We start from the raw sequence: 25,583 nt of genomic DNA, 5'->3' as shown, positions 1-25,583 counted from the left end.
GTGAGAGCTTGTTTAAAACAACGTGGTAAATGCTGGTTGGATAAATGCATGACTTGAGGAATGATGATTGGTCTCTTTTATCGATGACACACCCTGTATGACTTTGTTTCAGAAACCGTATACTGTGTCGTTCTTGTGAATTTATTCATGAACAAAGTGAAATACAAATCAGTTGAATTTAAGTTTTCAGTTGTTGTTACTGCACACAGTTTTGACAAATATCCGGTGAATTCCTTTTGTGGTGAAGTCATTGTTCAGGTATTTTACCTACACAATCAAGTAGAAGCTTCTCATAGCTCTGAAACTTCAAATTAATATAATGCATATGCGAGCACCTAAACTAAAAGTCTTTTTCAGGTAAGAGGCAAATAGGGAGAGGGTCCATTAACTTTTGATGAGCACATAGTTTAAAAGCAAGATTTTATGGGGTCATTCTAGCGCACATGAACACTTGGACATCTGTTAAGGATGCATTAATAGTAGCTACTGCTTTCTAAACTTGACTCATTTAGGATTTAGACCCAGAGATAACAAATATTTGAAATGGTTTGGCACATTATACAATAGAAAAATAAACCATATTCCCTGAACTGTTGAGCAGCTGAAATTTAAACAATTAAAATATTTTTTTTCAAGTCATATTGTATCCTGATTATTGACAGTGTTATAAAAAGGAGAGGTGATACACAAAACTGCAGTAAACATGTACCCATCAGATGTTTGTTGGCAAATGACACTGGTACTGCAGGATACCTGATGCCAATGAGCCTGAAAACATGATGATGAGGAAGACAGCAGTAGAATAATGAAGAAGAACCTGATCTGTGACCATGAACAAGAATTGGGAGTGTTTTGTTTGTTTTAGGTTATAATTGACTAGGAGTGCCTAGTTTTTGGTAGCTGAGGTGTGTCACTTTTGCAGTCACAACAAATCAATAACTAATGCTGCTCTGATGTGATGACAACAACTTGATATAAATCTTCCTACAAAGCCAAGATGATGACAACCAAGATGTCATCAACCAAACACTAGTATTGACCCTGTATTATATAGGCTACTATAGAGCAGTGATTCTTAACCATAGGGCCGCGGCCGCCACCTAGTGGGCCGCAAAAATAATTCTGTTTTGTACATGTGGGCCGCGTGGGCCCACTGCATAACAATTCCCGACCAAATGAGGAGAAGACACTCAGCTAGCTGTATGTGTAATAGTAAGAGAAATGGAGTGTATTTACAGAGTAAATGCTTCATTTTGCACAGAGTAGGTTTAGATCCGCCAGGATCAGGGATCGATTACTTGGGTCTGCGCCCAGAGCGAGCGAGCGCCGCGTGATCATTTATCCCGACGAGTCCCCGCGGCCGGGGAGGTCGGTGCCGCTCGGGCGGCGGGCTCTGTCGTTACTGCTGAAGGATTGTACATGTAGATGCGTGGGCTGACGTGTCTGCTGGACTGGACTGCTTTCTCAAAAGCATCGGAAAGACTCGGCCAGAGAGCTGCGGCCTCCTGCCCGTCTCAGCTGATCAGGCTCGGAAACCTGACCCGCTGAGTCCTTTGACAACTGATTAATGTAATATCTTAAATAAAGTACAATCAAACTAAGTTTTGTTCCCGCTCTATTTTTAAATATGCACACTTGTATGCTTGTGTGTGTGTTGTTGTAAGGCGGCGCTCCGTGTGTGTTGACGGCGCCTTTCCACACGGCGCGCTGTGTGTGTGTTTTACAGAAATGACACACACAAAACTGAGGGTGCTCCTTTCCACCGCGCCGAATGGTCATCAAAATACGGTAATTAGCTTGGCTCTATATACAGAGATGAGAAGCGTAACAGTTGGAAAGGAAAGTTCAACCCGGAATGGACAGATTCATCCTGGTTCAGTCTTCCCACTGGGACAAAACCAGTCTCATACGTTCAGAGACCGGGGTGTTCAAAGTGCGAAAGTGGGCCCCAAGGTCAGAAACGTTAAGAACCCCTGCTATAGAGGTTATACTGTAACCACACGATTCCAAGCCTGTCACCACTGTGCTGTCACATGTTTTGTGACAGCAACTGTTACAATCCAAATACATCAAAGACATCCAAGTAACTGCAAGAGCATTTTCAGACATGTCCTGAATTTCCTATATATTATTCTCTGCTCATGCTGGTTTTCTGTTTCAGTGGTTCACCAAAACCTTTACTCCATAACCATGATTATGAAGGTGTTCAAGGAGATTTCTCTGTAACAAATGTCATACTCAACATTTTCCCAAACATGCCACCCAAGACATCCATCCATTTTCTATACCAGCTTTATTCTTTGCAGGGTCACATGGTCTGCTGGAGCCTATCCCAGCTCATTACATGCGAGAGGCAGGGGTCAAGCACCCCATTCATAACATTTACTTATGTATTTTTGTGTAAATGTATTTCTTTCCCATGGGATACCTTTAAATGATTCCAGTCAAATCACTTTAGCCATTAACTGTTAAAGGAAGGCCTTCTTATGGCCTCAGATAAGCAGAGGTGTCAAGTAACAAAGGACAAATACTTCGTTACCTTACTTAAAGGTATTCTCCCTGATGTGGAAGAGCTAGCAAGAATTTTGAAAGAGGCACCTCTAAGCCCCGCCCATTCGGTCCGAATGAAACGGATTGGTCCAGGTCTAGGAAGGGAAAGAACCCATCAGATGCCTTCATTTTCAACCACGCCCCCCCGCCCTGTCCCATGCGCGCGCTCGCTTCCAGCCCCCCGTGTCCACTTCCCACGGGTCCTCCTGGGCTCACAGTGTCCCAGTGTAACCCCCCTCCCTCCCCTCTGCCACGGACCCCCAGTAGTTATTTCCAGAGTGGGTCGGTCCCATTGTGTGTGTGAGAGTGGGGAGCAGAGCCGTTAGCCGTCCGGGCTGCTGCTGCAGGACTCTGCCCAGCAGCAGCAGCCCGCGGGGACACGTGAACAGCCGCGGCAGCCGTGAAGAGCCGCAGCAGCTGCGGCTCGGAAGCTGTATGGGGGTCCGTGGGGATGTAGGCGTCTCCATCACGGTGAGAGCGGAGAGCACCGGTGCAGCTGGCGGAGCGCTGCGGTGCCGTGCAGGCTCTGTTGCCACAGCTACGCCGTAGGGTACGCCGTAGGGTACGCCGTAGGGTACGCCGTAGGCTACGGCGTAGCCGTGGCTAGAGCCTGCACGGCACCGCAGCGCTCCGCCAGCCGCACCGGTGCTCGCCAGGATGGAGACGCCGGTGGGCAGGATGCACGTTTGGGTGGGCACAGCCCCCCCCTGCCCCCCCTAAAACCGGCCTCGCTTACAGGTGAATGAGACATGGGATAGTCTTTCTGTAAATGTGCTGTCCAAAATGTTTAATAATGCGCATTCTTGTTTGTGGGGGCGTGGCTTTGGACGGAGCGCTCGTGGGTGGGGGCGGGGGGGGCGGGGCTTAGAGGAGGCGCCACTTTCAAATCTTGCTAGCTCTCAGAAGTTGCATAGAATAACTTTAAGTAGAAAGTTTGGTTATCTATACTTCACTGGAGTAATTATTTTTCAGACTTTTTACTTTTACTCCTTACATTTTCACGCAATTATCTTTACTTTTTACTCCTTACATTTTAAAAACAGCCTCGTTACTCTATTTCATTTCGGCCTTTAAATAAAAACTATCCAGTTAAATTGCGCCATCCGGATAGAGTGAATTTGGTTGTGGTTGTTTCAGATGTTCTTGTCCAGTTTTGTTCTTACATCCGTTCCCTCAGATTCCTGCAACTAAACGTGGATGTACATTCCAATAAAGGTTAGGATAAATGATAACATGCCTCTGAAGTTTGACTTTTTGCACCATTACAATACTTATAGGCAACTAGTCATCATATCTTCTGCTCTCTGAAACACATGTTAATGCTCAATAGTACACATATATGGTTCTTTAATATATTTGCATTATACTAAGATGCATTCATTTTCAGTGGCTTTTGTCCTTAATGGCTTTTTTCCCCCTTACATTACTTTTACATTTATACTTTAAGTAGTTTTGAAACCAGTACTTTTAAACTTTTACTTGAGTAAAAAACTTGAGTTGATACTTCAACTTCTACAGGAGTATTTTTAAACTCTAGTATCTATACTTCTACCTGAGTAATGAATGTGAATACTTTTGACACCTCTGCAGATAAGGGATTAGTGTCCCTACTAGTCCTACTGGACCTCAGTGTTGCTGCTAGCAGACCAACTGCAACATCCCTGAGGAGCGTCCATCAGGCCCTGCAGCATCCCACTGTGGCTGTTCATCTACTTGGAAAAATTCCACTTCGGCTCAACCAGTCTACGGCTCGGTAAGGCAGGTCATCTGGCGTGTGTAGGTGTCTCTCGCAACCGAACCAAAGAAGCCCAAAATGAATTTTTCTTTAAAGTTACATTTTTCAACAATTTTTCGTTATTTACCAGATTTATTTTTAGTCCTTTTTTATATACATGTAGCTATTTTATATCAGACTTTTGGTCAGGAAAACTTCTCTCTCTTTCCCACCTTCATTTCCTCTCTTTTCTTTTATGATGTTAAGTATATTAGTCTAAAGATCCTATAATTGTCACAGTTCAGTCATCCAGCCATCAGTAATTTTAAGTGAAACGTTGAACGTTACCACTGTCTTATGAGTCTTTTGTACTGCAATTGGGTCCATACACCACCCGAAACAAAGGGGATGTCAAACGATCCATTTTTTTAATCACATGTTGTCCATAGTTAACTCACGATTAATCGCATATTAATCGCACATTTATTCACACATTTTTTTGCTGTTCTAAATAACCTTAAGGTATATTTTTAATATTTTAATACTGTTAACAACATGAAAAAGGGCAAATATGCTTGCTTTATGCCAATGTTTATTCAACTTTCCACAAAAAAAGCTTTTGACCTGAATGTAACATTCCTTCATAAATACAAACACAATGTAGTCCCCAACTTAAGATTCCTTGTTTTTTTTAAGCAGCTCAATGTAAAACAATGAACCATATGTATCACAAACATTATAAAAGAAGTGCATTGGTCAGTTACATTTTCCATATAATTATGTCTAACCTCATATGGAGGAAAATAAAAGGCTCAAAAAATATCCCCTTCTCCTAAGTGGGATCAAAACAGGGTGATACAAATATAAATCAAAAACAAATAACAACTTAATGGGGGGGCGCTCTCTGGTATTTGAGACTCGATGTACTTCGATGGTAATTCATTTCAAATCGACAGTACATGCAAATAAATTTAGTCTTGTCCAGCGAACCATCTGGGCATCTTTTTGCAAGTGATCTTGCCGTTCAAAAGTCCCTTTTCATTCTTCAGTTCACCATACTTTTCCTCAGGCTACGGTTGCCGTCGACGGCCAGAACTTATAGAATGCGCTTTTTTTTTTGTTTTATCCTGCGTGTTAATCGCACGTTAAAAAAATTGCCGGCGTTAAGAGGACGTTAAGTTAACGCTTTATTAACGCGTTAACTTTGACAGCCCTAATGTATATATATACTGTATATATATATATACACACTGTATATATCCGGATTTATCTTTTTGTTTATTTGAACTTGTAATAAATCTTCCTTGAATGTTGTGATCAAAGGTAGTGTCCCAATGAATTTATTAAATTAAGTAGGATCGCTAAAAGGATTACTTTGTGACTGCAGTTAATGTAGAAATTTTATCCAAAGAGACAGGTGAGCATGAAAGCTATTCTTAGGTGTTCAATTTTACTTTTCCCCATGTAGTGTACTCTGTGAATAAACATACATTTAAATGTCAGTATAACTGATAGTGAAACCTCACGTGCATAGATTTGTAGGCATGCAGGTTTGTCAAGACTGATGTAACTCAGACGATCAAAGAATTATTGTTCCTCATGGTTTAAATACCATTTCTAAACCACCAAACAGGCTCTCAGGTGCCTTTTACTTAGTGATTTCCATCAAGCTGCTCTACAAGAAAGGTAATTATTACATGTGCTAACGACAAATTCATTCTTGATTCTAAACCTCGGTAAGGGTCACGTTTGGGACCAAAAGTAAACAATTCACGCAACATACTGTAGATGGATTTGTAGGCATGCGGGTGTATCAAGAGCACGAGTCTACAGACATTGTTCAAACCAGAAACCTCACTGCAATGGTTCTAAAAGCTCCAGTTTTTTTCTCATCTGTCCAAAGGACATTCTCCCAGAAGCTTTACGGCTTGTAAAATTCTGGGTTTACTCTCGTTTTACCAAGGAGAATCTCCCAGCACCATCACCCATCAACCACGCAAGGCTAGACGATAGCCAAACCAGCCAAGACGAACCAGAGGGCAGTCGAGCTGCTGGCAGACCGACTGCAACATCCCTGAGGAGCGTCCATCAGGCCCTGCAGCTTCCCACTGTGGCTGTTCATCTACTTGGCAAAATTACACTTCGGCTCAACCAGTCTACGGCTCGGTAAGGCAGGTCATCTGGCGTGTGTAGGTGTCTCTCGCAACCGAACCAAAGAAGCCCAAAATGAATTTTTCTTTAAAGTTACATTTTTCAACAATTTTTCGTTATTTACCAGATTTATTTTTAGTCGTTTTTTATATACATGTAGCTATTTTATATCAGATTTTTGGTCAGGAAAACTTCTCTCTCTCCCACCTTCATTTCCTCTCTTTTCTTTTATGATGTTAAACATATTAGTCTAAAGATCCTATAATTGTCACAGTTCAGTCATCCAGCCATCAGTCATTTTAAGTGAAACGTTGAACTTTTTACCACCGTCTTATGAGTCTTTTGTACTGCAATTGGGTCCATACACTACCCGTTACAAAAATCACTTTAACTCATGTTCTCCAACATATGTACAGATATGCACACGTGTATATATATATATATATATATATATATATATATATATATATATATATATATATATATATATATATATATATATACACACACTGTATATATCTGGATTTATCTGTTTGTTTGTTTGAACTTGAAATAAATCTTCCTTGAATTGTTCTGTCATGTTGTTTATTTGATGTACTCAAATCAATCCAGATTAGAACTTACTTTCAGATGAGAGATTGATAAATACAATGTATTTTTCCTTTGTAATCAAAGGTAGTGTCCCAATGAATTTATTAAATTAAGTAGGATCGCTACAAGGATTAATTTGTAACTGCAGTTAGTGTAGAAGCTTTATCCAAAGAGACAAGTGAGCATGAAAGCTATTCTTAGGTGTTAAATTTTACTTTTCCCCATGTAGTGTACTCTGTCCAGCAACATACTTTTACATGTCAGTATAACTGATATTGAAATCTCACGTGCATAGATTTGTAGGCATGCAGGTTTGTCAAGGCTGATGTAACTCAGACGATCAAAGAATTATTGTTCCTCATGGTTTAAATACCATTTCTAAACCACCAAACAGGCTCTCAAGTGCCTTTTACTCAGTGATTTCCATCAAGCTGCTCTACAAGAAAGGTAATTATTACATGTGCTAACGACAAATTCATTCTTGATTCTAAACCTCGGTAAGGGTCACGTTTGGGACCAAAAGTAATCAATTCACACAACATAAATGGATTTGTAGGGATGCAGGTGTATCAAGAGCACGAGTCTACAGACATTGTTCAAACCAGAAACCTCACTGCAATGGTTCTAAAAGCTACAGTTTTTTCTCATCCGTCCAAAGGACATTCTCCCAGAAGCTTTACGGCTTGTTAAAAACTACAGACGATATGCATGCAGTTGGGATTTTTTATTATCTGTTTTCAACAACTCACTTTTCCTCGGTTACCTGATGTACCTTGACCTTGGAAAAACGAATTCACACATTTGTATCTTCTAGACTAGATTACTGTAATGTATTATTAGCAGGATGTCCAAGTAATTCTCTGAATAAGCTCCAGCTGATCCAGAATGCAACAGCGTGAGTGCTGACAGGAATCAACAAGAGAGACCACGTCTCTCCTGTGTTAGCCTCACTCCATTGGCTCCCCGTTAAACTTAGAATCCAATTCCAAAATGTTATTACTTCGGTAAAACCCAAAACAACCTAGCTCCACAATATTTGCAAGACCTGATAGTTCCTTATGTTCCTAATAGAGCTCTCCGTTATCAGTGCAGGTTTACTCTTAGTTCCTAGAACAGTGGTCTTCAACCCTGGTCCTCAGGACCTCCTGTCCTGCATGTTTTATGTTTCCCTGCTTCAGCACACCCTGATAAAAATGACTGTGTCATTAACAGACTTGTGCAGACCTGGATGACAAGCTGATGACAACCATTAATTAGAATCAGGTGTGATGATGCAAGGCAACATCTAAAACATGCAGGACAGGGTGTCCCGAGGACCAAGGTTGAAGACCCCTGTCCTATAATATCCAAATGTAGATATGGAGGACGAGACATTTGCTATCAGGGTCCATTAATATGGAACCAACTTCCAGTTTGGCTTAAGAAGGCTGACAACACCTCCACCTTTAAAGCCAAACTTAAAACGTTTCTGTTTAGTAAAGCCTCTAGTTAGTGTAAACTGTAGTGTGTTAGGGCCAGTAGTCAAAGCTGCAGCTACAGGACAAGACTAGAGCAGTTCATCTCAAACAGCTTTGTTGTACACATGCTGCCACAGGCCTACGCTGCAGGGGGGACACCAACATGATCCATTGATCAATGACCCACACCCCTTCTTCTCTCCTCTTCTTCTCTTCCTTTCTTCAGATCAGCCCTCAGTTATAAATTAGAAGTATCTCATAACCATAATTGTTCTCCATTGTTCCTGTAGTCTGTTGTGCTGGTCTGCCCCCCACCCTTCTCTTCTCTTCTTCAGTACATGTGTACAAGCCAGAGCCTCGGCAGCTGCAAGCAGCCCTGCAGTCCCAACCTGTGACCACCCCGGTGTCTGCTGTCTAATATGTTTATATAGTCATCACTGTAGTGCACCAGCTAACCATTGTGTCTGTGTCCCTCCTCTCTCTGTTTTCATTCTCTCTTTCTGATCTCCCTTTTCCTGCATTACCCAGTTGGCCTTGGGCAGGAGGATCCCCCCTTGTGATCCAGCTCAAGGTTTCTTCCCTCCAAAAGGGGAGTTTTTCCTTTCCACAGTTTGGCTTAATGTTTTTCTCCCACTAAGTGAGTTTTTACCAGCCATTCTTTATGTGATAACTGCTCGAGGATCATGTTCTGGGTCTCTGGAAAGCGCCTAGAGACAACATGTGTTGTAATAGATGCTGTATAAAAAAAATTTGATTGAATTATTTCATTCAGAGATAAGTGACTGAAAGAGATCTAATCAGTGTGGACATTGGTGCAGTATAAGGATTATTTTGTAACTGCAGTTAGTGTAGAAACCTTTATCCAAAGAGAAAAGTTAGAATGAAAACGATTCATATGTGTTCATAGTACTGCTTAAAAATGCCGATAAAACCAATTAGTCCAATAAATCTAACCCTATAAAATCCAATCTTATTTTAAGCAGATACCTTGCTGATAAACAATGGTATAAATATTAATTATACAGTAGTATAATACATCAAAGTTTCAATTTGACTTTTCCCCATGTAGTGTACTCTGTCAATAAACATACTTTTAAATGTCAGTATAACTGATATTGAAACCTCACGTGCATAGATTTGTAGGCATGCAGGTTTGTCAAGACTGATGTGACTCAGCTGATCAGATCATTCTTTTTCCTCATGATTTAAATACCATTTCTAAACCACCAACCGGCTCTCAAGTGTCTTTTACTCAGTGATTTCCATCAAGCTGCTCTACAAGAAAGGTAATTACATGCACTAACAACAAATTCATTCTTGATTCTAAACCTCGGTATGGGTCATGTTTGGGACCAAAAGTAATCAATTCACACAACATAGATGGATTTGTAGGGATGCTGGTGTATCAAGAACACGAGTCTACAGACATTGTTCAAACCAGAAACCTCACTGCAATGGTTCTAAAAGCTCCAGTTTTTTCTCATCTGTCCAAAGGACATTCTCCCAGAAGCTTTACGGCTTGTTAAAAACTACAGACGATATGCATGCAGTTGGGATTTTTTATTATCTATTTTCAACAACTCACTTTTTCCTCGGTTACCTGATGTACCTTGACCTTGGAAAAACTAATTCACACATTTGTATCTTCTAGACTAGATTACTATAATGTATTAACAGCAGGATGTCCAAGTAATTCACTGAATAAGCTCTAGCTGATCCAGAATGCAGCAGCATGAGTGCTGAGAGGAATCAACAAGAGAGACCACGTCTCTCCTGTGTTAGCCTCACTCCATTGGCTCCCCGTTAAAGAATCCATTATAATTGTATATGTTTTATGATGAATTCTAAGCCAAAGTCAGAATTCCTTTGTGTGTGTGTGTGTATGTGTGTGTGTGTGTGTGTGTGTGTGTGTGTGTGTGTGTGTGTGTGTGTGTGTGTGTGTGTGTGTGTGTGTGTGTGTGTGTGTGTGTGTGTGTGTGTGTGTGTGTGTGGTCAGGATAAAAAGTGAGAGGATAGTGTCCTTATAGGTGTGGCCATCAGCAATAAAAGCTGTTGCCATCCCAGCTCTCAAAGTCTTGGCACCTTTCTGCTTTGATCAGCTGTCGTCAACTAGGGAACGTTGTAGGTACGAGGCATCTGAATTATCTCACTCAAACCTCAGCAGTTTCATCAACTCAGTTATTTGGAGAAGACAGGAATAAAGTAAGTATTCTCAAATCAGATCAATTTGTATTCTTAATTTTTACTTATTTGTTGTTGTTTTTCTTACTTTTTATTTTTCTTAATTTTCTGAAATTCTCTTTTTTTCCCTTAAGGAAATCCAACTCAACTCAATTCAATCATGAGCCGGAGGAAGAAAAACCCTGTTGGCAAGGTGATTTAACTCTAACCATCCATTGTGCAACATATTCACAACTCTCAAGATAAGCTATTTTAAATGTATGAGAGAAACAAATACAGTATATTTGGCTCATTAGTAGACTTCTGAAAGAATGAAATTTGATGCTGAATTAACAGAAAATAAAGAAAACTGCAGTAAAATAAGCCCAGAAACCCACTGGGAGAATTACAGTATTTCTTTATAGTTTCTGTATAAACATTGGATTGAGATGTCTATGTCTATGTTTTGTTTTATTTTCTGCTGACAGATTTTTAATGATCCCATCCATGGTCACATTGAGCTGCACCCACTTCTGGTCAAAATCATCGACACACCGCAGTTCCAGAGACTACGAAATATCAAGCAGATGGGTGGAGCCTATTTTGTTTACCCTGGAGCATCCCACAACCGATTTGAACACTCAATTGGGTATGTTTTCTTGTTTTCAGAGAGATATTTCACCAGTGCAACCTGCTGAGCTGGTTGACTACAACACTGGTCACGTGAAGCAAAAATCAAAGTGATGACAAATAGGAAGAAAATGTCACATATCCTATCACTCAGAGTAAATTAAGTGTTGTTTTTTTTACCATCCTCCACGTGATGTTTTTCATGTACTTTTTAGATTGTTTATTTTTCCAATTGCTTATTTTTCTAATGCAAATATGATTTTATACAGTAAGACAGAAAATGCCTTTTGAAAGAAAAATAGGTTCAAAAAAGCATTAAAGCCTCAAAAACTATCTAACTCAACGTCTGTATTATTATGACGCGTGCGTGCATGTTTTATATTTGATGACACAGGGTGGCGCACTTGGCAGGAGAGCTGGTCAAAGCCCTACAGTCAAGGCAGAGAGATCTCAAAATTACTGACAGAGACGTCCTCTGTGTGCAGATTGCAGGTCTTTGCCATGATCTGGGTAAGTGATACACACCGTTATTCACTAGTAGAGGAACAAGTATAAATCAAACTTCAAAAATTTTAAATAACAGCATGGTGAGTATAGCACCAAGAATATCTGATCACCAAGAACTGCAAGACACACCAGGTGTTCTTTACAGACACATTAACAGATGTATTCAGCAAAATTAGAAGAACTACACCAAAGCACCATAAGACTCATTGACACTTACAAAACCAGCAAGGATATATGTTGATGCAACAGGTTAAACAAATTAAAGTGCTGTAGTACTGTGCAATACTTTAATGAAATGTAACTATAGATATTTCTTTGGGTGTTCCTGAGTCTAGAGGGAATGCTCTTTAGGGATCTATAGGGTCCAACAGATGGCAGTAGTGAGAACATGTGGAGGAGCGAGAGAGTATTGTCTCCCACAATGTTAAAGACTGTGACAGCAGGACCCGTAGTTGTCCTCTAGGGGGCAACTAGTTCAACAACTTTATGTTGTACAATTCAGCGGTTTGTTTTCTATTGAACTGTGTAAAAGGACTTCAATGGCTTTGTGGCAATGTGGTCCCTTTTGAAACATTTATATTCTTCTTCTTCTTCTTCTTCTTCTTCTTCTTCTTCTTCTTCTTCTTCTTCTTCTTCTTCTTCTTCTTCTTCTTCTTCTTCTTCTTCTTCTTCTTCTTCTTCTTCTTCTTATTTTCTTTCAAAAAAGGTTGATTTAATTAATAAAAACCTCACAATTGGATTTACTCACCGAACTTAATTTTAGAAGTAAGTTATTGATGACGCAATACATATTTATTTAAGTTAATCTGGTATATGCAGTCATCGGTTCTTATATTTTGTTTTTTCTTGCTGTTTTTGTGTCACAAAGCTGTTATAGTTTAATCATATTCACATGCCGACTGGAATTTGAATCCACTGATGATACAGATGCCGCAAAAATGCCCCCTTCGTATGTGACCCAAAAACCATATAAATGTAATCATTCAAAAAGTAACTACATGTGTTTAATACAAAGGTGTGTTTGGGATTTCAGACCCATCTCTCATAGCATTAATGTGATCAGATTTAATCACAATTTACTCTGCAGGTCTTGCAAATTAACAAAGGTTTGGGTTTGTTTGTTTTTTCACATTTATTTTGCTGTATCAAGGACATGGACCCTTTTCTCATCTGTATGACCAGATGTTTATCAAACGGGCCAATGGGGAGGATTCATCTAATGAATGGAAGGTAAAAATGCATCAAACTATCATGTGATGAACAGAATAACTGAAAAACCTTATTTTTAAAAAGGCAGGAGTTGCATTAAGAAATGTCACTTACTGTATAAAATATAACTTAATAATAATAATAATAATAATGAATTTAACTTGTATTGCACTTTACATTCAATGAATCTCAAAGTGCTACACTTAGACCATTATTCATTCATACACATTCTCACCGGTGGTGGTAAGCTACGTTTTGTAGCCACAGCTGCCCTGGGGCAGACTGGCGTTGAACTTGAAGTTGAAGATCATAGAAGTCAGTAGTTGACAAAGTAGCATAAAAAAACATCCAGATGTATTTTCTAACATATAATTCTACACTTTACTTCAATTTTTTTAATTTATTTTTGTATATTTTTATCCCGATTTTTTTCCCATTAAATCACTGAGTGCTCCTACCTAAGCTACAGTCCTGGGCATTGCTCCCTCTACCAACCCTGGGAGGGCCCTACACTGAGCTCAGGTCTCCTCCTTAACCTGAGGAGTGAGCAGGCCGCTTCTTTTCACCAGGCAGGGTGGGGCTTCTCTGGCCGGACGTAGCGCATGGAAGGATCACGTTATTCCGGCCAGATCCTCCCCACCCCATGTGGGGCCCTGGTTGGCCAGAGGGGGCATGTATAGCCCAGGACTATGTGCATGTTTTTGTGAGGTTAGCTCACATTAGCTACCCAAGGGAACACGGGGAGAACACACAAACTCCACACAGAAAGGCCCTTTCACCAACCCCACCCAGGGTGTGGGCACCGAAGTCATGGGGGAACTAACACGCACTTCAGCGCCCACAGCGTCCCCGGCAGGAATTGAACCCAGGACCTTCTTGCTGTGAGACGGCTGCACTACCAGCTGCGCCACTGTGCCCGTTACTTACACATTTTTAACACACAAAGAAAAAAGCTGAATAGTGTTCACTGCTATACCACTGGAAGACCTCTATATCTATATGTCAACTTCTTTCAGCTATATCTTGGCAGAGGTCACCACAGGGGATCAATATGGTCTAGATATTGATTTGACGTACTTTTTACAAGTTGTCCCCTTAAAATATGAGTTTGTGTGTTTCTTGCAGCATGAGGATAACTCCTTTAAAATGTTTGAGTACATGGTGAAAACAAATCGTCTGAGACCTGAGATGGAAAAATATGGACTGGACCTGGAAATAGACATGGACTTTATTAAAGAGCTCATCTATGGAGAGCCTTTGAAAACATCTGAAAACCCTGTATGAGTATTGCAAAGATCAATCAGTTACTTTTTTTTGTTAGAAATTCAATCTAACACCTGGACTCCATTGTCATGTCTGCAGGATCTGAATGCTGATCAAAGAAAGGAGCAGATCGCTGGAAAGGAAGGCGAGGAGGTACCTGTCGATCTGTCAGCAGCGTTATGTCTGACACTTACCCTGTTGTCCACGCTTTAACTTTTTAAAACTTTAAAATTTTGCACCATTCTGAAATATATAGTTTCTAATAAATATTAGATTGGGATTATTGTGGCAAAGTAAATCAGGGTACACCATTTATCGGTTATAAAGCTCACCAACATATCACATATATAGCATGCTAGATGACTTTGAAAGAGTCTGTGGGACAGGAGTTGTTGAGTAAATGTAGACCACAAAACTACATGCTAGTTTAGTGTTTCCAGTGCACAATATCATAACTCACTCGAGAGTAGATAGTGTGTGAAAAACAGGTCAGTTGAGCTGGTTCTACAGTTTTGTTTTTTTCTTTTATAGTGGCCGTACAAAGGTCGTCCTGTAGAAAAGTCCTTCTTCTACGAAATTGTGGCAAACAAGCTGAATGGGATCGATGTGGACAAGTTTGACTACTTTGCCAGGTGGAGTTTATCTAAAACAAATAGTTTCTGAGACACATTTCTGCACTTCTTCTCCTGGAGAATTACAGAAGACTTTTATCATAACAGATTGATTTACAGTCAACCATGTCCTCACTCTGTATTTTCCCAGGGACTGTCACCACCTCGGGATCCAGAAAAACTTTGACCATCTGCGTTTCATCATGTTAGCCAGAGTGTGTGTGTGTGAGGATGACAAGAAACACATCTGCTCCAGAGACAAGGTGTTGATCCTAGCTTTGTCAAATTTATAAAAACCAACACACTCATCTGTCACTAAATCATAAGCAATACTTTTCACAGGAAGTGGGAAATCTGTATGACCTGTTCCACATGAGGTATTGTATCCACAGACGAGCTTGCCAGCACAAAGTGAACGAGAATATTCAAATTATGTGAGTCACTACTCTTCCCATTTTGGTGCGCTATACAGCAAAAAGCATTGTGTCCTGTTTAATGAAAGTATGTTTGCCTCACAAATTCTTCCAAATTATGTAATAAATTTCCCAAAGGAGAGAATATGTTGTGTCTTTCTATCCAGGATCTGCGATGCCCTCTTAAAAGCAGATAAATCCATCAAAATCCAAGGCTCAGATGGGAAGATGTTCTCTCTCTCTGAAGCCAAAGATGACATGGAGGCCTACACCCAGCTGACAGGTCAGTGGACGGTGGATTGAAATCTGCTACATGTTTGGTCAAATAAATACATGTACTTTGGTTCATGTATTTATATCTATACACATGTACCACAGTACATGTCCTGCCTATAACAGACAGTTTGTAAAAGTTAATTCGAGGTTTTTGGTGACAGAAAGGCAAATGCAGGTTGCAGGGATCAGGAAGGAGGTCTGTGGAAGTCAGATCAGACTGAGCTGATGTTAAGGACAATAAGAGACAGCAAGTCTAATTCAATGTTCTGCTTAAAAACATTGTTCATGGGCATTTCTTTGAGGCAAAATCTGATTGGACATCAGTGATTTGTGCCAATGAAACCAAGATCACAGATGCACGACCATACTACCCCAAAGATTTGCCCCCAAATTTCTGGTGTATTATACCACAAAACAATCACACAGACTCTGACTCTATGCCCTGATAGATCAGAGTAGCACGGAGGCATAAAAGGGACTTTTAGATTAGAAGTAATAGTTTTAATGTTGACGGTGACTGGCTGGTGATCGGGTCATGAACCTGATCCAAAGGTTTTACAATTCTCATCCCTGATGAATATGTATGGATGATTATAGCTTGAGAAATAAATGTTGCGTGTATTAGAGTAATTTTTCATATATATCATAACAATTTAATGAGATACAAAACATTTTATCGTTTGTTGGTTGGTTTGTTTTAAATGACGAGTTCAATTCTTCTTCTGTGTTACCTGCGTAGATGAAGTCTTGGCCAAAATACAGGATCCTACTTGTAAGGGAGAAGGCATGAAACAGGCGAGACAGATTATACAGAGGATCATCTCTCGAGACCTGTATACATTTGTGGGTGAGGCTAAGGTAGGTAGTGGGTCATTCAGTACCGGTATTATAACAGACTGGAGACAGCTATTGATCTGATCATCTAAAAACATGGGTCACAATTGTTTGTTTTTTATTTTTTTTTGTGGTTTTTTCCTTTTCCAGTCAGACCAATGAAAAAGGTTTGAGTTGGGGGTGTTGTAGGGAATAGCAAGGGGGATCCCTGTTATTCCAACAAAAACCTCAAAACCTTTAGTTATGTGAGTTATGGGACCCCTTTCTCTCCGTTATTATGCTTACACCTAGATGGGTCACAATTGTTTTTTTTTCCTGTTTGTCTGTTTTTTCCTTTTCCATTCAGAGGAAAGTAAAATGTTTTAGTTCAGGGTGTTGTGGGGAATTAGTGTTTTTTCTACCCATTCTAGCAAGGGTGATCCCTGTTATTCCAACAAGGAGTGGTTTAGTACCCCCACTTTCCATATGTTTCCACTCTCTAGAACTTACAGTATCAGTATTGCCTTATTGGCCATGATTTAATAAAATATTACATTAAACCATAATTTTGTGGAGTTACTCAAAAGGCAAAACACAGTTTCTCTTTTAAAATACCATGTTTCTGTCTGCATGTTGCTAAGAAGGTGATCCCTAAAGGTCCGACGGTGCATGATGACTTGGAAGTACTGGTAAGTGCTTCTCTTCTTACCGTTACTACACTTTTCTTAAAACCTTTAATTACGTGAGTTATGGGACCCATTTTTTCCTATCTTATGCTTATTCCTAGATGGGTCTAGATGTGTCACCATTTTTTGTTTTTATATTTGTTTGTTTGTTTTTTCCTTTTCCAGTCAGAGCAAAGAAATAAGTTTGAGTTGGGGGTTTTGTGGGGAATTAGTGTTTTTTCTACCCATTCTAGCAAGGGTGATCCCCTTTTTCCCAACAAGGAGTGGTTTAGTACCCCCACTTTCCATAAGTTTGCACTCTCTAGAACTTACAGTATCAGTATTGCCTTATTGGCCATGATTTAATAAAATATTACATTAAACCATCATTTTGTGGAGTTACTCAAAAGGCAAAACACAGTTTCTCTTTTAAAATACCATGTTTCTGTCTGCATGTTGCTAAGAAGAATAAATCTATTCATTATCCTTTTCACTTATCCCCCTTACTTGAAAAAAGAGAAAGGAAAGACAAGAAGAGCAAAATGAGGTGGAAAAAAAGGTAAAAAAAGAGCATAAAAGTGGCATTAAAACAATAAAACAAAATTATATTGAGCAAAAAATAATCTTCTATCCCCTAGGAGTATATTAAGAGTCTCAAAAAAGACCTGAAGAACATCAGTAAAGGTCCGACAGTGCATAATTACTTGGAAGTACTGGTAAGTGCTTCTCTTCTTACCGTTACTACACTTTTCTTAAAACCTTTAATTACGTGAGTTATGGGACCCATTTTTTCCTATCTTATGCTTATTCCTAGATGGGTCTAGATGTGTCACCATTTTTTGTTTTTATATTTGCTTGTTTGTTTTTTCCTTTTCCATTCAGAGGGGGGAAAAAAAGTTTGAGTTGGGGGTTTTGTATTGGAATTTTTGTTTTTTCTACCCATTCTAGAAAGGGTGATCCCCGTTATTCCAACAAGGAGTGGTTTACTACCCCCACTTTCCATATATTTGCACATTCTAGAGCCTCCAGTATCAGTATTGCCTTATTGGCCATGATGTCATTAAATATTACAATAAACCATAATTTGTGGAGTAACTGGAAAGGCAAAACACAGTTTCTCTTTTAATATACCATGTTTCTGTCTGCATGTTACTAAGAAGGAATAAATCTATTTATTGTCCATTTCACTTACCACCCTTACTTGAATGAAAAAGACGGAAAAACCAGAACAGCACACGGAGGCGAAAGTATCAGAGGAAAGAAAGAGAATAAAAATGGCATTTAAACAATAAAACAAAATAATAATGACCAAAAAATAATATTTTGTCCCCGTAGGAGACAATTAAGAGTCTCAAACATGAACTGGAGTCGATCCTTAAAGTTCCAACGGTGCCTAACGCCTTGAAAGTAAGTTCTTCTCTTCTTACTTTTACTACACTTTTCTTAAAACCTTTAATTACGTGAGTTATGGGACCCCTTTTTTCCTGTTATTATGCTTACTCCTAGATGGGTCTAGATGGGTCACGATTGTTTTTTTTTTATCTGTTTGTTTGTTTTTTCCTTTTCCAGTCAGAGGAAAGAAAAAGTTTGAGTTTGGGGTGTTGTAGGGAATTAGTGTTTTTTCTACCCATTCTAGTGAGAGTGATCCCCGTTATTCCAACACAAAAAAAACCCTGAAGAACTAAAACTCTGGTGCTGATTAGTTTAAATATCTAATTGTTTAATTGGTGAAAATTAATTTAACCATATTTTACCTATATGACAGCACCCCCTCATCTGTCATATGTTGACATATGATAGCTGAGGTCAAGGGCATTCTATAACACTTGGTCCCATGTCTGTAGCCCCGCTTGTTGCTGAATTACAAGCCTTCAAACATGCACTAGGGTTAAGGTTCAAAGGTCAGTAGGGAGGAAGGTTCCCCCTTATGATCCAGGTCCTGCTCAAGGTTTCTTCCCTCCTAAAGGAGAGTTTTTCCTTGCCACTGTTTGGCTTAAGGTTTTTTTCCCACTAGGGTAGTTTTTTACCTAGTTTTTTACCTGCCATACCTGCCTGTTATGTTTATGTGATGACCCTGCTCAAGGGTCATGTTCTGGGTCTCAGGAAAGCACCTAGAGCCAACTTCTGTTGTAAAAGATGCTATATAAATAAAATTGAATTGAATTGAATTAATATTGCTGCTGGCGTCAAGACAATTACAGTCTCTGCAGTTTGACTCAACAACAAATGTAATCTAAATGCAGCAAAATGTGTAAAAGTTGTTGATGTACTGTATTTCCCTGTCAGAGACTAACAGTGAAAAAACTCTTGAGAATGCCTCAGCAAAGGAATTTTAGTTAATCAATATTAATAATAATAGTATTTGTGTGTGTATATATATATATATATATATATATATATATATATATATATATATATATATATATATATATATATATATATATATATAATATAACTATAATTATATAAGTCCCTTTTATTATAATATAATTAAGGGGTCCTTTTTTGCCTTGAGTCAGCTAACAAGCTGCTAAATTCATTACGTCATCATTATGTTGATGTTGGATAATGCGACTGTAGGTGTAATTATGGGTGTAGTATATTTATAATAAAAAAGAAAAAAAGTGTAGTATATTATATCACAGGCCTTTACTTTATAGGTTGCTTTTACACTGCAAGCACCATAAAATTAATTAATTTGTTGCCAAACAAAAGGTATAATAATAATAATATTTCTCGCAAAAAATATGATCAAAACGCTTTTATATGACGAAACTACCTTAAAATAATGCATTTTCCACTGACAAAGACAAGGATGGCAACCATGTTTTTATTTTCACATGACTTTTCGGCAGGCCAATAGAAAATAATAGGAAAAGAAAAACTTGAACATGTCACAATTTGAGAGGCATCATTGTGAAACTAATACGTTTTGTACTGTGGACAATCGTTGTTATTTCACATTTTGATGTGAGACTGGGTTGTCAAACAGGGAGTGGTTTAGTAACCCCACTTCCCATATGTTTGCAATTTCTAGAACTTACAGTATCAGTATTGCCTTATTGGCCATGATGTCATTAAATAATAGGGCTTGGTCGCCAAGTTGCATTCTGGGATGCGGCTGCCTTTTTGGCAGCGTTGTGAGTGTAAACAAACAGCAGTGTAGTAGTGTAGTAGCACCAAGTGAACGCAAAAAAAAAATATTAAAATGCCGGAAAGCAACTGGAATTTACCGGGATACCTTAAACAAGGAAGCCAGGGACCGGTATATGGAGAAAATAATGATTATTAACGGTTTGGATCCATATGAAATCCCTACTAAAGAGTGGAGCTCCGACGAGGACTTACTGCCGCAGTTCTGCACAACCGACGCCGATGACGTCAAGACGACCAAGTCCTATACAATACATCATAATTTGTGGAGTGACTGAAAAGGCTAAATGCAGTTTCTCTTTTAAAATACCATGTTTCTGTCTGCATGTTGCTAAGAAGGAATTAATCGATTTATTGTACCTTTCACTTATCACCCTTACTTGAAACAAGAAAAAAAAGGGAAGAAAATACCAGTGCTAAGAAAGAGAATAAAAGTGGCATTAAAATAAGGAAAAAACAAAATGAATAATTAAAAATTAATAATGAGCAAAAAATAATATTCTATCCCCTAGGAGACAATTAAGAGTCTCAAAGATAAACTGGAGTTCATCCTTGAAGATCAGAAGATGCAGGATTACTTGAAAGTACTGGTAAGTTCTTCTCTTCTTACCTTTACTACACTTTTCTTAAAACCTTTAATTACGTGAGTTATGGAACCCCTTTTTTCCTGTCATTATGCTTACTCGTAGATTGGTCTAGATGGGTCACAATTGTTTTTTTTTTTCTTTTTTTTAAAAATATTTTTACCCCGGTTTTTTTCCCATTTTTTTACCACCCCGTGCTCCTACCTACTGACAGTCCTGGGCATTGCCATCCTCTACCAACCCCGGGAGGGCCCAGCACTGAGCTCAGGTCTCCTTCTTAACCTGAGGAGTGAGCAGGCCGCATCTTTTCACCAGACAGGGTGGGGCTTCTCCGGCCGAACGTAGCGCGTGGAAGGATCACGTTATTCCGGCCGGATCCTCCCCACCCCATCTGGCGCCCCGGTTGGCCAGAGGGGGCATGTGTAGCCCAGGACTGTGTGCATGTTTTTGTGAGGGTAGCTCACACTAGCTACCCAGGGGAACACGGGGAGAACATGCAAACTCCACACAGAAAGGCCCTTTCACCAACCCAGGGCGTGGGCACTGAAGTCATGGGGGAACTAACACGCACTTCAGCGCCCACAGCGTCCCCGGCGGGAATTTAACCCAGGACTTTCTTGCTGTGAGACGGCTGCACTACCAGCTGCGCCACCGTGCCCCCTGTTTTTTTTTTTTTTTTCAATCTGTTTGTTTGTTTTTCCCTTTTCCATTCAGAGCAAAGAAAAACGTTTGATTTGGGGGTGTTGTAGGGAATTAGTGTTTTTTCTAGCCATTCTAGCAAGGGATGATCCCTGTTATTCCAACAAGAAGTGGGTTAGTACCCCCACTTTCCATACGTTTAAATAAATATTACATTGAACCATTATTTTGTGCAGTGACTGAAAAGGCAAAATACAGTTTCTCTTTTAAAATATCATGTTTCTGTCTGCATGTTGCTAAGAAGAATAAATCTATTTATTGTCCATTTCACTTATCACCCTTACTTGAACGAAAAAGACAGAAACACCAGAAGGACAAACGGAGGCGAAAGTATCCGAGGAAAGAAAGAATATAAAAGCTGCATTAAAAAATAAAACAAAATAATAATGATCATAAAATAATCTTCTATCCCCTAGGGGGAATTTAAGAGACTCAAAGATGAACTGGCTGAGTTGAACCTTGAAGATCAGAAGATGCATGATTACTCAAAAGTACTGGTAAGTTCTTCTCTTCTTACCTTTACTACACTTTTCTTAAAACCTTTAATTACATGAGTTATGTATGGGACCCCTTTTTTCCTGTCATTATGCTTACTCCTAGATGGGTCAAGATGGGTCCTAATTGTTCATTTTTTTAATGTTTGTTTTTTTCCTTTTCCAGTCAGAGCAAAGAAATAAGTTTGAGTTGGGGGTTTTGTAGGGAATTTGTGTTTTTTATTTTCAACCATTCTAGCAAGGGTGATCCCCTTTTTCCCAACAAGGAGTGGTTTATTACACCCACTTAGGATATGTTTGGACTCTCTCCAACTTACAGTATCAGTATTGCCTTATTGGCCATGATGTCATTAAATATTACATTAAACCATAATTTTGTGGAGTGACTGAATAGGCAAAACACAGTTTCTCTTTTAAAATACCATGTTTCTGTCTGCATGTTGCTAAGAAGGAATAAATATATTTATTGTCCCTCTCCCCCTTAAAAAAGACAGAAAAACAGAAGAACAAACGGAAGCAAAAGTATCAATAGAAAGAAAGAGAATGAAAATGGCATTAAAGCAATAAAACAAAAATAATAATGACCAAAAAATAATATTCTATCCCCTAGGAGACAATTAAGATTCTCAAAAAAGAACTGGTTAAGTTGAACCTTGAAGATCAGAAGATGTGTGATTACTCGAACGTACTGGTAAGTTCTTCCCCTCTTACTTTAATTTTAACTCAATTTTAGGTCCAATATTTCAATCTTTACATGCTTCCACTTGGGGACATCATCAGGAGACACGGCATCAGCTTCCACAGCTACGCTGATGACACACAGCTGTACATTGCCGTGTCTCCTGATGATACAGGGCCTATTGATTCCCTTTTATACTGTATCTTAGATATCAAGTCATGGATGGCAGAGAACCTCTTACAGCTCAACCAGGACAAAACAGAGGTTTTAGTTATTGGTCCTGAAGGCAAGACAGATAAACTTTTACCAAAATGTAATGATTTTAAAACCCCACAGTGCATGAGAAACCTGGGCGTCCTTTTCGATTCTAAGCTTACTTTTATTCCACAAATCAGTAACACCACAAAGTTAGGTTTTTACCATCTTAAGAATATAGCCAGAGTCCACCTGTTTCTCTCTCTGGCCAGCACAGAGGTGCTAATGCATGCATTTTATTTCTAGCAGGTTAGATTACTGTAATGCCCTGCATTCTGGTCTTCCGAAAAAGAGTATGTCAGCTCCAACTGCTCCAGAATTCAGCAGCACGCGTGCTGACGAAGACCAGAAGGCGGGCTCACATTACACCAGTTTTAGAATCGCTGCATTGGCTCCCTGTACGCTTCAGGATCGATTTTAAGGTTCTTTTACTTGTTTTTAAGTGTCTTAACGGCCTTGGGCCTTCTTATCTCTCAGACCTGCTTTTAACATATCGGCCCTCGCGGAGCCTGAGATCCTCCTGTACTGGTCTTTTATCTGTTCCCAACGTTAGAACCAAAACCTTTGGTGAAGCCTCATTTCACTTTTATGGCCCACGCCTGTGGAACAGCCTGCCGGAGGGCCACAGGGCCGCAGAGTCTGTCCATGCTCTTAAAGGCTGGCTCAAGACTCACCTTTTTAATTTCGCTTTTAACCAAGTCCCCTTTTACTTTTTTAGCACTACTTATTTATTCTTTTATGTCATTTTATTGTTCTTAATTTCCTCTTAAAGGTTTCATTATTTATTTATTTATTTTCTTACTTATTTACTTTTTTTTTTTATAAAGTATATTTATTCGTTTTCAAAGGGTCAGACAGTCAAGAATTAAACAATATTACAGAAATATGCACCCTCTTTTAAACACCACCCAAAACATGGAGTAAAAAATAAGTTAAATTAAAAAATAAATAAATAAATAAATAAAAAACGGGGGGTAAAACCTACAAAAAATAGTGAATATAAATAAGATAAGTAACAAGTAAATAAATAAGTAATAACAAAGACAGAAGGGGTAATCAAACATGATATCAGCGTAACAGCGTGTTACATATCAGAACCTGGACATGTACCTTTCTTTTTTTTTTTTTATGTACCTTTCAATGTCAGGCCAAGCTAGACCATAAAGCCCGTTCTGAATAGCTTGACCACCGTTGTCCCCAATATAATCCAGAAAAGGGTCCCAGATGTGAAAAAAACAGAAACGGTTTGTCCTTGAGCCAGAAGCTAATAGCTAAAGGGATGAGTTCTAACAGACCGAATCCATTGCGAGACTGTAGGAACAGAGTCCGAAATCCACTTGAGGAGAACACATCTCCTTGCACTGAACAGCAGCACCTTGAGCAGTTTCATCGAAGAGGAACAGAGGTTCAAAGGAACAGATTGTACTCCCAGAATACAGAACATAGGTTCTAAGGCAAGTGTTTTCTTAAATATGATGTTGCTTTCTTTAACTACTTTGTTCCAAAAGTCATTAATAAAAGGACATTCAAAAATACAATGGAAATACAAACCATCAGCGATTTTTCCTTTATTACAGTACTTTGAAAGCAATGGATTGAACTTATTACATTTCATCGGCGTGATTTGAAGCCTATGTATGACCCTAAATTGTAGTTCCCTGGCTTTGTTGGTAAACAGGCAACCTGTGGAGCTTAACCAAACATCGTCCCACTCCTCTTCCGAGATAGCCACCCCCTGTAGCGGAGCCAGAGGGGGGGCGGGGGGCGGGCGCCCCGGGCCCACAAGCTCATAGGGCCCAATGATAGGGCCCCGTTTTGTGTGATACGTTTATCTATAATCGTAAATTGTAGGCTATAATTACGATAAAATGTGCATTGTGCGGCCAGTGTAGGCTAATTCTTACTTTACAACTGTCCTGAACGCATCGGGGCTGTGAGCCAACGCTGATTGGCTGTAAAGCCTGGTTTATGGTTCTGCGTTAAATCGTGTAACGCAGAACCATAAATCCGCCTTAACAGTTACAGCCAATATGCCGACTCGGCAAATTTGCGGCCATGAAGGAGATGAGTGCTAAACTTTAAAAGAGGATTAAGCATGTACAAAGTTTTATGGAAGAGTCGACTGCCATTGGTGAGTCAGTGTAACCTTCATAAATAATTTCTTTATCAGAATGATGTGGTAGCCTTGACCACCTGCCTGTTTGAATGTGCTTTGTGTTGTTGTCAACTAGACCGCCAAATCTATTCTCTGTTATAGAGCTCAGAAATGATGTTATAGACCGCTGTGTCTATATCTATCTAAATAGATTGTGTAATTTTAGACCAGTTATGTTGGGTTTTTTTTGTATGTAAGCTGTATCAAAGATGGAACTGAGTTTGTGACTTTGTAGACCCTCTCCCTGACATCGCAGGGTCCAGGCCAGGATGCAGAGCTGTAGTTTAACACACTTCTCTGCTGCTTCTCGAGGACCAACGCCTGCCAACAAAACTATAAGATTACATGATGTAACTGGTAACTCTAACCAGGTGCCTAGCAAAATAGAAGTAGTTGCAGTTCCCCGCCCTCCACTAGTTCACCAGGTGCGGCGTTATAGAGGCGTTAACCAAAATAATCTTGTAAAAATTAAAACCAATGCACATTTGGTACCAATAAGAGACCGAAAAATCAGATGCGGACTACTAAATATACGATCATTAAGCTCCAAGTCT

At 39.4% G+C, this 25,583-nt stretch overlaps 2 protein-coding genes across 2 annotated transcripts in view; both read left to right on the top strand.

Moving 5' to 3' along the window:
* LOC133456369 (deoxynucleoside triphosphate triphosphohydrolase SAMHD1-like) overlaps positions 1-25,583 on the top strand; it is a 57,805-nt gene that overhangs the window by 1,837 nt on the left and 30,385 nt on the right. The window contains 9 exon segments of the mRNA XM_061734849.1: positions 11,112-11,272; positions 11,648-11,763; positions 12,911-12,990; positions 14,095-14,253; positions 14,764-14,864; positions 14,995-15,106; positions 15,186-15,277; positions 15,424-15,539; positions 16,272-16,390. Coding sequence (XP_061590833.1) covers positions 11,112-11,272; positions 11,648-11,763; positions 12,911-12,990; positions 14,095-14,253; positions 14,764-14,864; positions 14,995-15,106; positions 15,186-15,277; positions 15,424-15,539; positions 16,272-16,390 — 1,056 coding nt within the window.
* LOC133457109 (deoxynucleoside triphosphate triphosphohydrolase SAMHD1-like) overlaps positions 10,502-25,583 on the top strand; it is a 77,516-nt gene continuing 62,434 nt past the window's right edge. The window contains exon 1 of the mRNA XM_061736001.1: positions 10,502-10,665. The gene's annotated coding sequence lies outside the window, so the exon portion shown is untranslated. The remainder of the gene's footprint in view (positions 10,666-25,583) is intronic.

The sequence above is a fragment of the Cololabis saira genome, chromosome 12 (genome assembly GCF_033807715.1).
Source record: "Cololabis saira isolate AMF1-May2022 chromosome 12, fColSai1.1, whole genome shotgun sequence".
NCBI classification, from domain to species: domain Eukaryota; kingdom Metazoa; phylum Chordata; class Actinopteri; order Beloniformes; family Belonidae; genus Cololabis; species Cololabis saira.
The sequence above is the reverse complement of the archived record's forward strand: the minus strand, read 5'-3'. Positions and strand labels throughout refer to the sequence as shown.